General features: G+C 48.2%; 1 protein-coding gene across 1 annotated transcript in view; it reads left to right on the forward strand.

Annotated features, from left to right (window-relative positions):
- Positions 1 to 15230, forward strand: part of ALDH2 (aldehyde dehydrogenase 2 family member) — a 38176-nt gene extending 22946 nt beyond the window's left edge. The window contains exons 4-13 of the mRNA XM_042780604.1: positions 350 to 429; positions 3717 to 3828; positions 4314 to 4442; positions 5468 to 5581; positions 6217 to 6319; positions 6821 to 7005; positions 10062 to 10226; positions 12215 to 12372; positions 13869 to 13983; positions 15198 to 15230. Coding sequence (XP_042636538.1) covers positions 350 to 429; positions 3717 to 3828; positions 4314 to 4442; positions 5468 to 5581; positions 6217 to 6319; positions 6821 to 7005; positions 10062 to 10226; positions 12215 to 12372; positions 13869 to 13983; positions 15198 to 15230 — 1194 coding nt within the window. The remainder of the gene's footprint in view (positions 1 to 349; positions 430 to 3716; positions 3829 to 4313; positions 4443 to 5467; positions 5582 to 6216; positions 6320 to 6820; positions 7006 to 10061; positions 10227 to 12214; positions 12373 to 13868; positions 13984 to 15197) is intronic.
- Positions 15231 to 17029: the final 1799 nt, after the last annotated feature.

A 17029-nucleotide genomic window follows, 5' to 3' on the forward strand; every position in this document is an offset into this window, starting at 1 on the left:
AGGTTGCAGTCAATATCATGAGACAAAGTGTATGTGAGCTGCTGTATGGAAAGTGAATTTGCTCTGTAAACATTCATCCAAATCACACACACACACAAACACACACAAAAAACTACTTGTAAAATGATTGAAGGATGAGTTGATACCTTATCCCTCCCCAGCCTCTGCCTTGGAGAGGGTGGGGCAGTGGCTAGAAACGCCCACCCACCTGCTAGCCAGCAACATTCGGTGGCACAGAGAGGCTTCTCACCCCCTGCCTCCCCCAACTTCTTGGTCAGTGTGCCAGCCCATTGGCTTTGTTTCCTCACTGATCCAGCACGGCTCTGCTGACCTCGTTTTCTGTTCTCAGGCTTTGGAGACTCTGGACAATGGCAAACCCTATGTCATCTCCTACCTGGTGGATTTGAACATGGTCATCAAATGTCTCCGGTACAGGCTCTAATTTCCTATTCTTCCTTGTTCTATTGTTACCAAAAGGGTGGGAGTGGTGCTGGAGGTGGGGGTTGGAAACAGAATGGCACGTAATGCAAAAGGCCCACAGGCATTGGAGAACCTTGTCCAGTTAGACTGTATCTCTTGGGAAATCCTTCAGTATCAAAAACTGTAACTTAATCATAAAGGTTTTCTAATTCTGCTTCAGTCATTTTGTGTGTTACTAGGAATTTGTCCATTTCATCTACCAAAAAAACCCAAACCCATGGCCATCAAGTAGATTCTGACTCATAGCAACTCTATGGGACAGGAAAGAACTGTCCCATAGGTTTTCCAAAGCCATAATCATTTTTTTTTTAAAAAAATACTCTTATTGTGGTGAAAACATACACAACAGGACATTTGCCAACATGGTAACTTGCACATTTACAGCACAGGGATATTGATGACATTTTCATGTTGTGCAGCCATTATTGCCCAAGGCTGTGAACTTTAAGGAAGCAGACTGCCACGTCTTCCTCCCGTGGAGCAGCTGGAAGGACGGTTATATGATTTGTTGAAGTACCGTTATCCACAATGTTCTCTACAGTCCATTTTATTCTGTAAGCTTGGTGTTAGTTAACGGCCTCACTCATTTCTGAGTTTAATAATTTTTGTCTTTTCTCTTTTTTTCTTGGTGTAGCTAAGTTTGTCAATTTTGTTGATCTTTTCATACAACAGCTCATAAACATTTTGTTTCGTGACATTGATTGCCATCCCCATAATGTAACAGCTCCCTCCCCACGTCTTCCCTGTGATTACCTTTTCCCTGTGTCCTGCTTTCCTGTGCATTCCTGCCCTCTGAGCTTTCTCCCTGTACAAATGCTGCCCTTCTGATCTCCAACGGTTGATTGTTCTAAGGAATGTACCTACCTGGTGTAATGGTTCACCTCATGGGTCTGTCTATTGATTAGCTGGAAGCCACGGGAGTGAGTTTAATTCTAGGTCTGAAGGGTGACTAGTAACAGAAGCTGAGCTAAATTTAAGGCATATAGAGATGGGTTCTCAAGGAGTCCAGGGCCCCATCACATCTCACTGACCACTGTCCATCCCTGTCTACCTGTTTCTTCTCCCAAGCTATCCACTGCCTCCTTTGGGGCCAGTCCATGCACTGGAACCTGGCTGCCCACAACTCCTGGGCTCGCTTCTGTATTTGTGATCCCGGCAGACTACACTGTTCCACTCTTACTCCTAATACCTAATTCTGGGGTCAGGGCTCTGATTGGCTGGCCTTGAGTCTGAGCAGCTGTGGTCGGAGTGGACAGATCACTGTATAAATAATAGCTGCTCCCCCAGGGACTGTGCGGGCGAGGTGGTGAAGAAGAACAGTCCAGAAAAGCAGGAGTTGCACAACAAAATGGTAGCTCTCCTCTACACCAGGGGTTGCAGTCAGAGTGACTATGCCCCAGGAACGGTTGGCAGCACTGGTGGGTAAAACATTTGGCTGTAAACCAGAAGGTCGGCACTTCAAACCCACCAGCTGCTCCACGGGAGGAGATGAGGCAATCTACTTTTGTAAAGATTTACAGCCTTGGAAGCTAAGTGAGGGTCACTAGGAGTTGGAATTGACTTGATGGCAGTAGGTTTGGAAACATTTTTGGTGTCACAACTGGTGAGGGTACTGCTCAACATCCTACAATACCAGGTTGGCCTCCCATGACAGAATTAACACCCTACATGCCAGCTTGGAGCTCCAAGAGTGCAGTGACTAAAGCATTTGGCTATTAACCAAAAGGTCAGCAGTTTAAACACACCAGCCACTCAGTGGGAGAAAGATGAGGCAGTAAAGATTATAGCCTTAGAAACCCTATAGGGTAGTACTACTCTGTCCTCTAGGGTTGCTATGAGTTGGAATTGACTCAGGGGCAACGGAAGTACCCCAAATGTCAGCAGTGCTGCTGTTAGTTACACCGCTGTGTAACACCCCAGAGTTACACCCCAGAGAGAGTGAGCTGCACTCCTTTCTGGAGTTTTCACCATATGTCTTGGATTAAGTGACTGAGGCAGCAAAATTTGAGTCACATAAACCACATCATCCCAATAGAGCTGGGAGGGAAGGAGTGGCAACGCTTTAACTCATGTCAGTTGCCATGTCCTTGGCTGCTTTTCTCTCTCTCCAGAGTCACAAACCCATCATCATTCAAACTCAGATCAACCAGGGTCTTGGGCTAACCCTGGGGCCACTCATTTCAGCCATCTTCCTTTTATCCCCTGTCTTTTCATCTTTCCTTTTTCCTGCCTTTGAAAATGTAAACCATCACATATCATGAACACACAGCTGCTCTTTGCATCCCCCATTCTCATTGCTGTGCTTTTCCATCACGTGTGTCCCTCTGTCTCTAGATCTACCATCTCTCTGTCAGTCTGTCATACTGTAGTGGCTCAAGTGTTGCCGTGATGCTGGAAACTATGCCACCAGTACTGAAAACACCAGCAGGGTCATCCATGGTGGACAAGTTTCAGGAGAGCTTCCAGACTAAAACAGACTAGGAAGGGAGGGCTGGCAGTCTACTTCCAAAAATTAGCTAACGGAAACCGTGTGGATCACAGCAGGACGTTACCTGAGGCAGTGCTAGAAGATGAGCGCCCAGGTGGGAAGGCACTCAGAACGCAGCAGCTGCAGCAGTGGCTTGGTGCACGCCAGGGATGGTGGAGACAGGGCAAGATGCGCAGTTTCATTCTGTTGTGCGTGGGGTCACCCGTGATCGAGAGCTATGACAACTAACAGCAACAGCGTGTATAGATAACGAGCTTTCCGAGGGTCGGGGCCCAGCTGATGACCTCGTGTTTCCTGTGACTGTTCACTCTGTGGCACAGTGCTCCGCGCACAGGCTGTGGTGGCCAGTTTTCTCCACCACATTCAGTCCACGGGTCTCAGATGCTGGTCTATCAACTGCTGCTGGACTGATAACAGTATTCACGTTTCAATAAGCTGGGTGTCTATGAAAACACAGATTCCTAGGCATCAACAGAGAGCTGGATTGAGTAGTCAGTTTGGTGGAATTTGGTGTTTTTAACAAGCACTGCAGTGGATTCCGATGCTTTCAAGTTACTTACCCAGAGTACATTACTGTGACCTTCACAGTTGTTAAGTGTTTCTGGGAAATAAGCTAAAAGCAAAGGCAGTTATTAGAAAATCTGAATTAGACCAGTTTTGAGTCTTTTTTCATTTTCTGCCAAAGTTTGCAGGGTTCCCTCTTAGTCGTTGATTAAAGCTATTTGCCTTTTTTGTTTGTTTGTTAAAGGTATCATGCAGGCTGGGCCGATAAGTACCATGGAAAAACCATTCCCATTGACGGGGACTTCTTCAGCTATACCCGCCACGAGCCCGTGGGGGTGTGTGGGCAGATCATCCCGGTGAGTGCTAGCCTCTGCAGAGGTGGATCAGGAGTGACGAGGGCTATCTGAAAAACACAACTGACACACTCCGTAGTTTCAGACAGCCTCTTGCACAGGCGTGGAGTCATGTGGCTTGAAGCCAGAAGGCAACATGGCTGGAGGTTGAGAACATGGGTTTTGACCAAACCAAGCCCAAGTCTGAGTCCCAGTCCTGCCATTCATTAACTCTGTGACTTAAGCAACTCCCCAATCCCTGCAAGCCTCAGTTATTCATCTGAAAAATGGAAATGAGCATAGTACCTCTATCAGGAGGGTATTGGATGGCTATGCCTAATAAGGGCTTAGCATGGGGCCTGGTAAACAGAAAGCACTCGTAAGTATCAGTTGCTGTTATTGTCATCAACCACCTGCATTGTGCATCCATCTTGAGTTGGGGGGGAGCACAGACAGGGTTCAGAGAACTCTATGCCCACCTTCCTTGTGGGGGCCATTGTCTGTTGCAGTGGAACTTCCCGCTCCTGATGCAAGCGTGGAAACTGGGCCCGGCCTTGGCAACCGGCAACGTGGTTGTGATGAAAGTAGCTGAGCAGACCCCACTCACTGCCCTCTATGTGGCCAACTTGATTAAGGAGGTATGTCACTTGTTTTTGTCTTGACCTCTAAATGCTCTTGTGTAGATATCTGAGGTGGGGCCCAGAGTCAGAGTGGGGTGGGAATAGAGCAGGGACTGATCCCAACCCCAACCGTGTTCTCCCCTATTTCCGGCATTAGCTCCCCTGCCAAGATCCCTTTGAAGAAGGAAAACCATTGTTCTGAATGAATGTCATAGGGAGAGGCAGCAGTCACAGGGGACCCCAAGAAACGGGCTTCTCATACTGCTGTTTAGAATCCCTCTGCAGTACCCCATAATAACCTGCTTCTGCTTACAAAAACCATCTTAGCCACCTGTCCTGGTTCCCCAGGGCCTCTGTAACAGGACCACAAACTGGGTAGACAGACTAGCTGGAGGCCACAAGTTGGAGGTCAAGGTGTCAGCAGAGCCATGCTCTCTGCAGGCTCTAGGGGCCCCTCCGCCCTCTGGTGGTTCCCGGCAGCCCTTGGTGTTCCTTGTGGGTAGATGCATCGCTCCGATCGCTGCCTCCATCTCCACGTGGCTGGATGCCCTGTGTGTCTGTGTCTCTCCGATTCCCTTAAATTCTTAGGAGGACCCCAGTCATACTGAGTCAGCCCCACCCATATCAGTTTGGCCTCCTGTTAACTGATTACATCTGCAGGGATGCTATTCCCAGCCAATGTCACATTCACGGGTACTAGGGGTCAGAGCTCTGGTAGCATAGTGCCTAAGGCACTTGACTGCTAACCAGAAGGCTAGCAGTTCAAACCCATCAGCCACTCCTCAGAAGAAAGGTTAGGCAATCTACTTCCATAGCGATACAGCCTTGGAAACCCAAGGAGGGGTCGCTATGAATCGGGTCCAACTCGATGGCACATAGCAACAACAACAAGGGGTCAGGACTTGAACCTGTCTGTTGGAAGGACACAACGAAACCTTGAAAACCTCCCTGGGAAGGGGCGTATCTTCTGCTGCCTTCACCCCACCATCTAGCCCTTCAGAGCAGCGGCAGGACTCACAGTGCCCTTGGCTGTTTGCCTACAGGCTGGCTTTCCCCCGGGCGTGGTCAACATTGTTCCTGGATTTGGCCCAACGGCTGGGGCTGCCATAGCGTCCCATATGGATGTGGACAAGGTGGCGTTCACAGGCTCCACTGAGGTAAGGGGTTCTAGGGACCTCAAGTTCCCCATGTCTTCAAAGAATGATACGTTTGTGGTTAGCTTCTGGGCGTGGTGTTCCTGTCCCAAGAAGGACTTGCCTCCAGGTTGCTCATGCGAGGGACCGTGGCTGTGCCAGGAGAGACTGCAGGGCTGAGCCGGTCTTGGTTGGAGTGACAGTCCAGCTGCTCGGGGGGAGCATGATTGTCTCCTGAGGAGTAAAGAGTTTGTGACCATTTAGACTTCACAAAGCCCAGAGCCACCTGTCACAGCCCTTGAGTGTCAGGCTCCGTGACTGGCACTGCCATTGTGCTCCAGAGCTTGGGCTTCAGAAGGATAGAACGTAATGTACACAGCACATGGAGTGTGGCGCCTGGTACGAGGCAGAAGCCGCACAACAGTGACAACTGCTCGGGCTGTTGTCATATCTGAGGGGCTCAGTGGGCTGGGGCAGCCATGGCGAGTGAATGGCTGGATGTGGGGAGGTCCTCTAGGCCTCTTGTCACTCCGTGGCTTTCTGCAGCTGTGGGCTTCTCCGTTCTGTGTGTCTGTTGAGAGCGTTTGTTCTCTTTACGCACATACACGTGCACGCAAACACACACACTGATGGTGTGTCTCTGCTTCTGCTGCCCCAAGGTTGGCCACCTAATTCAAGTGGCTGCAGGGAGCAGCAACCTCAAGAGGGTGACCCTGGAGCTGGGGGGAAAGAGCCCCAACATCATCATGTCGGATGCTGACAGTAAGCCCCAGGGGAGGGAGGAGGCCTGGGGGGGGGGAGTCAGCTGAGCAGTCTGTTCCTGCTTCTGTCCTCCTCCTTGGCATCTCATCCTCGCATCCTGCCCTAGGACCTCCAGGTAAACTCAAAGCCAGACCTACAGCCTGGCCTGCTGGTCACGGGACCTGACCTCTCCTCCCTGGAGTCCAGCTGCACTCAGCTGCCTCACACACTGTCTCTCTGACTAAACTCTCACCGCATTCCCGTCTTCTTGCTACTGTCTCCTTGACTCCCAGTTCCGCCCTCTGCAGGCTGGGTGGGTCCCCACGGGGTGGACAGTGCTGCTCTATCTTCCCATTCACTGCCACACTCCATCAAGGCCCTAACTGTGTGGTGGGCCCCTAACTGTGTGGTGGGCCTCTTAGGTTCACTGAGTAGGGGTTCACTGGCTGGGACGCAGGTGTTCTTCTCTTCCTCCCCCACCCCTTCCTGGCCTCACGCAGCCTTTCTGCCTTGTGTCCACAGTGGACTGGGCCGTGGAGCAGGCCCACTTCGCCCTGTTCTTCAACCAAGGCCAGTGCTGCTGCGCCGGCTCCCGGGTCTTCGTGCAGGAGGACGTGTACAGCGAGTTCCTGGAGCGCAGCGTCGCCCGCGCCAAGTCGCGGGTCGTTGGGAACCCCTTTGACAGCCAGACGGAGCAGGGGCCCCAGGTAAGCTGGTAGCTGCAGAGGCAGGCAAGACTGGACTCAAGTCTCAGCTCTGCCATGTGGCCCCGGGAAGCAGGTCACCTCCCTGAGCTGCCGTCTGCTCATCCGTCAAGCCCACCCTTCCTACTTCACAGCTGGCAGTGAAGGGGAAATCAGCTGCTTGCAAGCACTTTGTAAAATGTCCATATGAGATGAAGTGCTGGGTGTGTCTGTGCAAAAAAAGAATGTGTTTTTTTGACGTTGGCCAGCCATAAAAATGCATCTATCAGATGTCTGAAAGGATACACACATCTCTCAACTGTGGTTATCTAGGGGTGGGCAGGGCCATGGTATGGGCTAAGGTAGGGATTTCTTGTTACTTGAAACTCAATAAACTGTAGTCAGTAATAACTGTAATGAAGAAACACACACACACAGAGTTTGGCAGTTCCTCAATAAATTAAACATAGAATTACCATATCACCCAGAAATTCTACTGCTAGGTTTATATACAAGAGAGTTGAAGGCAGGGGCTCAAACAGATGCCTGTCCACCAATGCCCAGTGCAGCACTATAATGGATACAGTGTAGCCAGCTGGTGGAAACAACCTAAATGGCCATCAGCAGATTGAAGGGGAAACAGAATGTGTGGTTCATATATCCAGTGGAGTAGTATTCAGCCATAAAGAGAAATGAGGTGTCCATACATTGAATGAAAGACTCAAGCCTGATGCTGAGTGAAAGAAACACACAAATGGTCACACATTGTAGGACTCCATTCATATGTGCAGGCTAGGCGAATCCATAGGGATGGAAAGCAGGTTAGTGGTTACCAGGGGCTGGGGATGAAGAAAAGGCATGAGAGCTAAGGGGCAGAGCCCTTCTTTTGGGGTGATAAAAGAGTTCTGGAGTTAGAGGAAATAGCTGCCCATCATTGTGACTGTATTAAAATGCATTGAGGCATATGCTTTAAGGTGAAAATGGTGGATTTTATGTTGGTGAATTTCATTTGAATAAAGAATGACCAGCCACTCCTCGGAAGGAAGATGGGGCAACCTACTTCCGTAGTGATACTGCCTCGGAAACCCAAGGAAGGGTCGCTATGAGTCGGGTCTGACTCGACGGCACATAACAACAACAACAACAATGAAAAAATACCAGCACTTCAAATAGAGAATGAACAGATAATAAAGTAATAAATACAGTGCTTTTCTCTCCATTTCCTCACATCTGGTCCTTCCTTATTCCTGCGCAGCCCTTAGGCCCAGTCTGCCCGGCCCCACTCCAGAGGGCCCTGTGCTGACTGCCTCCAGTCACCCCCTTCTGTGAGGCCAGACCACAGGATCGGGGCTTTTCCCAGCCTGATTCTCACTGCCCCTTGTAGATCTCACTCTGGGTCTTGCTTCTCAGAACTTCTTCTCCACATGTCCCAAGCCCACTACAGACCCCCACAGCCTCTTCCTAGGCTCTAGCCCCTGGAGTGGTCTATGCTGCTGGGGTCCGTGCCCCAGGTCTCAGGGTTGGCTGAGGACAACCGTTTTTTGTGGGAGGCAGAGATGGGACTTGGACGTGTGCTGGGGTGTCTGCACACATGCAAAGGAGGGCCCTCGAGGTGTAGGATGGAGTTGAGGTGGGAGGCAAAGGGACAGGTGTTCAGGAATTTGAGAATTCTGGATTCAGGCTCAGCCTTCTGGGTGTTGAGAAGGTGGGAGGATAGAACGTACTTTCCTTAACAGTTTGTTAGTTTGATTTTGTTGTTGTTGTTGTTGTTAGGTGCCATAGTTGGCTCCAACTCAGAGCAACCCTGTGTCCAACAGAAAGACACTGCCCAGTCCTGCACCATCCTCACGGTAGTTGCTGTGCTTGGGCCCATCGCTGGCGCCACTGTGTCAGTCCGTCCCATTGCAGGTCTTCCTCTTCCTTACAGACCCTCCAGTTTACCGAGCATAATGTCCTTCTCCAGGGACTGGTCCCTTCTGACAACCTGTCCACGATCTCTCCATGCTTGCTTCCAAGAAGCATTCTGGCTGTACTTTTTCCAAGACGATTTTGTGTGTTCTTCTGGAAGTCCATGATATATTCAGTATTTTTTGCCAACACCATAATTCAGAGGCATCAACTCTTCTTTGGTCTTCCTTATTCATTGTCCAGCTCTTGCATGCATAAGAGGTGGCTGAAAATACCACGGCTTGGGTCAGGTGCACCTTTGTCCTCAAAGTAACACCTTTGCTCTTTAACACCCGAAAGAGGTCTTTTGCAGCAGAGCCGCCCAGTGCAATAAGTACATCATTTGATGTCTTGACTGTTGCTTCCACGGGTGTTGATTGTAGATCCAAGTAAAATGAAATCCTCAACAACTTCATCCTTTCCTTCCTTTATGATGATGTTGCTCTTGATAGTGCAGTTGTGAGGGTTTTTGTTTTATGTTGAGGTGTAATCCATACTGACGGCTGTAGGCTTTATTAAGATTTAATTCATAAACTATAAATTCACTGTTATAAAGTGTACAATTCAGTAGCTTTTAGTATATTCAGTGTTGTGGAACCATCACCACTTTCTAATTCCAGAAAAATCTTTTTAAAAAAATTCCAGATATTCTTATCACACAAAAGGAAACCCCGCGCCCATTACTAATCACTCTACATCCCTCCACCTCTAGCCCCTGGCAACCACCAGTCTTTCTCTCCCCATGGATTTACCTTTTCTGGACTTTTCATATAAATAGAATTGTACAGTATGTTGCTGAATCAATGGGTATGAGCCAAAAACACTGTACCACTCAACAGCCCTTCCAACGGTGTATATGACATACTCTCGCCATCAGAGTGTTTTCTCAGTATTCTAAATGTCTGCTAATCTGGTAACTGAAAAACAAAACCAATAGGTTTGATTTGCATTTCTTTGATTATTAATGAGCTTGAGCCTTTTTTGCCTTAGGTTTCCTGGCCATCTGAATTCCCTTTTCTGGGATTTGCTTGTTCGTGACCTTGACCCGTCTCTCAGGCTTCTCATTGCAGGCATGGTCTGGGAGACATCTGACTCTGGCTTGGCATCCCGGATAACTGCTCCTTCTGTCACAGGTGGATGAAGCTCAGTTTAAGAAGATTCTTGGCTATATCCAGTCTGGGAAGCAGGAGGGTGCAAAGCTGCTGTGTGGTGGGGGGGCTGCTGCTGATCGTGGCTACTTCATCCAACCCACTGTGTTTGGAGATGTGCAGGATGGCATGACCATTGCAAAGGAGGAGGTAAGCACAGGGCCTGCACTCTGGGGAATGGTCTTTGGAGTTTTTTTTGGGGGGGCTCGACCCAGCTGCTTGACACTGATCCCCCAGCTGGCTCTGGGTCATATCCCACCTTTGTGCTTAGCTGTCATCAAGTTGACTCTGACTCATGGTGACCCCATGTGTGTCACAGTGAAATGTGGTCCATACAGTTTTCAGTAGCTGACTTTTTGAAAGTAGATGGCCAGGCCTTTCTGAGGAGCTTCTGGGTAGACTTGACTCCCAACCTTTTGGTTAGCAGCTGAGTGTATTAAACGTTTGTACCACATAGGGACTTGGCCTCTGTGCTTAGGACAAGTTATTTATAATTCCCATGTGATCTCACTCTCGTTTTTCAGCCCTTGAAGGCTCCCCACTGTCTAGGAGGAATTTTAAATTCCTTAGTGTATCTTTCAGGGCCCTTGGTGATCTGATTACTATGAGCCCTGAGTCTCAGAATGAAGTTCCCTGGCCTTTGTGTTGTTGTTGTTGTGTGCCATCAAGTCAGACCCGACTCGGCAACCCCTCCTTGGGTTTCCAAGGCAGTATCACTACAGAAGTAGATTGCCCAGCCTTCTGAGGAGTGGCTGATAGGTTTGAAGCACCAGCCTTCTGGTTAGCAGTCAGGTGCCTTAGGCACTACGCTACCAGGCTGTCACACAATGAGCAGGACATTGGATTAGACCAAAGGGCTGGCCTCCCTACAGGAGCGATTCTCTTGACGTTCTCCTCCCGGGCCCTCCTCGTGAGCTCGGGTCAGCAGCTCTACCTCATCCATTCATTCATTCATGCCACAGATATTTACTGAATGCCTACTATGTGCCAAGCCCTCCACAGACCCTGGAGATACAGGGGCATCTAAGATGCCTTCTCTGCTACCCTGGAGTTCAGACTCTACTTCCCCAAGCTGGATTCAGATCTTTAGCTGCCCTGCGTAGGAATAGCAGTATGGTGCCACCCGCTTTCATGTGTAATGTTCTGCCTTTTCCCCATCTATCCTGACTACCTCGATGCTGCTTTCCAGGGGGTGGGGGGCAAGACTGTCTCTCCTGTGCTGGTGTCATGAGCCCACCCCACCAGCTGCACTGCTGGTGCCCTGGCCTCGGGGAACTCCTGGTAGTCTTCTCCATCTCTGTCCTTATACTCTCCAGCCTTGGGATCAGCCAGGTCTTCAAGGAGTCCTGGCTCCTATGAGTCAAGAATGGGCACTGGTGTGCCATGTCCCTCTTCCCTGCTGTGCCTCTCACATGTCCCCCACCCTCTCTTAGCTGTCCCTCCTTCTGCTCTTGGGATGTCAAGGCTTGACTGCCACTTCTGGGCAGCCTTCCCTGACAGCCCTCCTCTCGCTGCCAAAGCTGAAGCAGCAGGGCCTCTGGGCTTGCACTGCTCCTCGGTACTGTATGTAAGCAGTGTCAGCATCCATGGTCAGGGCCCCCACTCAGCTCTCTGCACTGAGAGGGCCTGAAGGCAACGGCATCCCGGTAGCAACAACAAGCCATTTCTTGGTTTCTCAGTCCCCTTCTCCACTAAAAGGACCAGGTTCCTTGGAGAAATAGCTCATTCCAGGACTAAGCAGGGAAAGTACTAGAGTAACTTGGAACATCTTGGGGCAGAGATTATATCTTGTTTGCAGTTGTTTCTTCAGCATCCTGCTATATGCTTTGCACCTAGATTATGGTTGCTAAATGACTGATTTAAATTCTTTGAAACTAAATCTAGGTATAACATGTGAATCATCTGTACCTTGCAGGGTTGTTGAGAAATTAGAGTGTGTGTGTCAGCCCACAACACAGAGGAGGACACTGTCCATGCTGGCTTCCTTCCCTTTGTGTGTTGTCACTGAGCTGGGGAACGCTTGTCTCCCTTTGGGACTTGGGGCTCGCCATCACGTCTGGACTTATCCATTCAGTGCTGTGAAAGCTGGGTAGCAGGGTTCCCTGTCTGGCATCTCCTACTTTGCTCTCTCACCCCAGATCTTCGGGCCAGTAATGCAGGTCCTGAAGTTCAAGACCATAGAGGAGGTCGTCGGGAGGGCCAACAATTCCAAGTATGGGCTGGCTGCAGCTGTCTTCACAAAGGACTTGGACAAGGCCAATTATCTGTCCCAAGTCCTTCAGGCTGGCACTGTATGGTAAGAGCCCCCAAGCATCCCCTCCAAAGCCTTTAGGAGCCCTTAAAGCCCCAGGGTCTTCTGGGATTCATTGCTCACTGTTCCCGAATGTGGGGTGCTGGTCAGTTTCTCCTGGGTCAGGGTATGGTACAGCCGATGGATTAAAGCTCCCTGTCCCCTCCCTTCCAGGATCCAACTTCTCTACAATGCACATGCCCCATCCTGCTCTTCTTGGGGAGCAGATGGGTGATGGGCTCCTTACCAAGCTGTACCCAGGGTGGGAGACCAAGGCTAAGGGCATGGACGTTTGCAATACTGATCTTAAAGCTACGCACCTACTTCACATCCACTAGGATAACTGTAACAAACAATACAAAAGAAACAAAGTGAAAAATAGTAAGTGCTGGTGAGGAAACAGAAATTGGAACCCTCATCTGTTGTTGGTGGGGATGTAAAATAGTACAGCCACTGTGGAAAACATTTGGCATTTCCTCAAAAAGTTAAACACACGATTACCATATGACCCAGAAACTCTACTCCTAGGAATAGACGTGGAGAATTGAAAGCAAGTACTCAGGCTCAGCCTTGTACACCGGTGTTCATGGCAGAGCCATTCATAATAGGGAAGGCACAAGCAACCCAGATGTCCATCAGCATTTGAAAGGATAAACAAAATGTGATCCATGGATACGATGGGATACTGCTGAGGCACAAGGAGCAATGAGGGCCTGGCATGTTACAACATGGAGAGACCCTTAAAACAGTATGCTGAGTAAAGGAAGCCAGACACAAAAGGCCCCATGTTGTATGACTGTGTTTATGTGAGATGTGCAGAACAGGCAAATCGACAGACACAGGAAGCAGATTATGGTTGCCAGGGGGTAGGGGACTGGAAGTGACTGCTAATGGTACAGGATTTCTGTTTTTATGGTGAAAATGCTCTGTAATTAGTGAGGATGGTGCCACACCATTCTGAATGTACTGAAAAGCACTGAATTGTATACTTTAAATTGAATTGAAATTAAAATGTAAAATTTAATTTCAATTGAATGTTAAACAATTTATAGTTGCAAAAAACCCTTAAAACTCTTGACATCTAATTAGCAAACATAGTTTGTTAAAATCAGAAGCTATCGTAGTGCACTTGTTACTGTCAGCCTTCTGTGACCACAACCTGAAGGAGAAGGATGACTTGAGACTTCATTTCACATGGCACTATTCCACAGTGAAGATTTCAGAGCAATGCAGGAGGTTCCAAGGGTGTGGCAAATGCCCCCAAGAGGTATTTCTGGAATCCAGTTTCAAATTCTAAGGAGACCTAGTGGCATAGTGGTTAAGCACTCGGCTATTAAGTGAAAGGTCGCAGTATAAAGCCACCAGCAGCTCCATGGAAGAAAGATTGGTCAGTCTGCTTCCACAAAGATTATAGTTCAGAAAACCCTATGGGCAGTTCTGTGTTGTCACACTGGGTTGCTGTGAGTTGGAATCAACAGCACCAATGACATTTCCAATTCTAGGATCAACTGCTATGATGTGTTTGGGGCCCAGTCCCCATTCGGTGGCTACAAGATGTCTGGGAATGGCCGGGAGCTTGGAGAGTATGGTCTGCAGGCATACACTGAAGTGAAAACCGTGAGTAGGGTGCCCCACCACGTGCCCAACCCCAGCCCTCTCCCAGGTCACACTTGAGTCTGTCAGTATTTATCACCAACTTCTCCTTCTAAGCCCAAGAAGCTATGAAAGGAGATGAAGACCCTGTGTCTGCTCTGTCCTGTGGGACCTAACTCAGGAATTGGCCACGTTGGCACAGTCATTTGCTAGGTTTTGTGATATATGCCCAGGGCTGGGGACTGGAGAGGAAAGAAAGCCATGTGGGCTGGACCAATGAGGAGAAGCTTCTAAAGAGAGCCAGGCATTTGCAATCAAGGCCCTACTTATACCCACAGCCTTTGATTTTACAACTTCAATGATAGGAATAGAGCCTTTAGAACTAATCAGAAATACAGAGAATGTGTAAGTCTCCTTTGGAGCATTGCCTCTGGTAGGGGAGAGTCAGGTGTAACCTAAATGCCCAGGAAATGATCAAACACCCAAACCATGGGGTAGCTAGGAAGCCATTACTTTTTTTTTTTTTTAAATAGAATATTTGATAGAGAAAATGCTCATCCTTGAAAGTGAAAAAGCAGGATACAGACAGATATGTAGTAGCAGCTTGATTTTAAAACTATATATGCAGATATAGAGATAATTGGACATCAATTTATCAATATACACAAGGAGGGGGAAAATAAAGCTTGTGTGATAATGATTTTTTCTCTGCAATAAACACTAATTACAGTCAACCAGAGAACATACACATAAAGGGAAGTTAAAGAAAAGAGAAATGAGCCTACCTGGACTGTCCCAGGATTGGAAAAGAGAAGGTGCTTGACAAACCAGGAGGAGCAGGGGGAAGCGAGACAGATGCGGGAGGTCTGGCTTTGCTTCCAGGCATAGTGCTAGTAAGCCCTGAGAATAAAGAGACAAGCTGTGACAGCAGGTCATTGTTTGTTGTGGGGATGTTTACCAACATCCCTGGCCTTAACCCACTAGACACCAGTAACCCACCCTCTCCAGTTGTGACAACTAACAATGTCTCTAGACACTGCCTGATGTCCCCGGGGAGGCATGATCACCCCTGTTGGGAACCACTGGGTTAAGGAGATATGAGTGTGACCTCACACTGAATATTGCCCCAGTGGTTCATGGGACTGGGCAGCTGGCCAACAGGATGTTACAACTAAGGGAGTGCCTACAGATCATAGGGGAGAACGAAGACTTATGGTTTCTCTGAACCCCTCTTACAGGTCACTATCAAGGTTCCTCAGAAGAACTCATAAAGAACCATAATGCCAGCCTCTTGGATCACCAGTGAGGGAACATTGAATGCAATCAGCAGTATAACCAAGAAAAATGACTCTTGAATGTCCAAAGTCTCAAAAGAGAAGTTCCTCCCCCAGCATCCCTCGGGTCAAGAACGTCCTGCAATGTGAATTGATAAACAGGGTGGGGTGGAGTGACAAGTATACGGGGAGTCTTGTAAGTGGCAGCAGCCCTAGCTTGCAGGGGGATTTTAGAAAACAGTCCAGTGTCTCATCCTGTCCATGTGCTGCACTTCTGTAACTTTTTGGAGAGGAAAGCCAATGCTTGTAATTGTGTTAGTATCAGGCAACAGCTAGCACCTCTGGATTCCAGACTAAAAAAATCATTAAAAGCTGTGTTGCTCTTAACTTCTTCGGTACCTTCTCCTTCATTCCACCCCAGTAACCCAAGGAAGTGCTATCAGGCAGGTACGCTGTCCCTGCTGTGCCTGTGTCATGTTGGATACAACTACAACCCCTCTCATGTGGGTAAAGAGCTTTCTGATTCATGCGTTTCATCAACAACATCTGTGGCCGGTCTCCATGTGGCTGACCCTGTCCTAGGCAGTAGGGGAGGGCCAAATGAGCCCCTGGCCTCAGAGTGGGCAGATACACCAGGACATAGACACTTGGCCTCTGAGGTTGGTCCTCAGTTTTTTCAGTTCAAACACTTGATCAGACCCAATGAGACTGAATCATGTGGATCAACTGCATAAGAAGTTGAGTTGGAAGCCACGTCAGTTAGTTTGTGAGATCCATAGTTCAGTGGCCAGACCTGTAGAATCTCCTAACCAGGACATGGGCTTCCTGTAGTCAAGATACCTGGCAAATTAGGAAGAAGTATCTGTAGTGATAAGTAATCAGATTCCTTGGTGAGTGTGGAATCAGCAAAAAGAGGGGATTGCAGTAGTGGTGGGTATCATGCAGATCACAGATTGCTTTGAGAGTTGGAGGAAAACTTCAGCCTTGTCCTAAGAAAAATACACCTTCCAACTACTGTTTGAACATGGACTGACGCTGCCCTTCGTGGGCTATTTCACTCAGGCTAAGCCACATCTTGATAAACAATCCTTATTCCATTAAAGATTTACTTTTAGTTGTTCAAATGTTGAAAATGTTCAAAAGTTGTCACAAATGTTGTCATTCCTCTCTTTTTATTGTGGTAAAGTATATCTAACAAAACCATCATACTTCTTTTTGCTACATACCTGTACTACGATTTACTTAATTTTTTTCTTTATATCAATTCACTTTTTTATTTAAATAAAAATGCTGAAGAACACCTTATTACCATACATAGAAATAGTACTTGACAGCCCAAAATAGAAAGCACTGTAACAAATGACAATGTTACTAAATTTAAAATAATGCAATACAAGTAATCCATCATTCTACAACTACCCATACCTGGAAAGAAGTTCCTCAGTGAGGAGAACAGGGTTCTATGATCAGTTAGCAAGAGAGGGACATTCCAGTTGATGTTGCCTGAAGATGAAGACAGGGTTCTCTGTCAATGAAATGATTCTGTATTTTAGCTTCAATGATAGCCAGCAACAAAAATGCCGAGTGACTTGTGAACTTAATGGCAAATGGCAAACTTGAACCCACCCCTCAGGGTCAGTCCCCGTTCTCCTATCCTTTCTCCCAGGGATGACATTATGCACTGCATGCTGGGATATATGGCAGCACAGGGATAGACTGATCAATGTGAACAGCTGTCCCTGCCCTGGTGACACGGACACTGCATGAGCACCTAAGAGACTGCTATGGTGGTCAGA

This window comes from Orycteropus afer, unplaced genomic scaffold (assembly GCF_000298275.1).
Source record: "Orycteropus afer afer isolate SDZICR_OR568_19922 unplaced genomic scaffold, OryAfe1.0 scaffold00048, whole genome shotgun sequence".
Lineage (NCBI taxonomy): Eukaryota > Metazoa > Chordata > Mammalia > Tubulidentata > Orycteropodidae > Orycteropus > Orycteropus afer.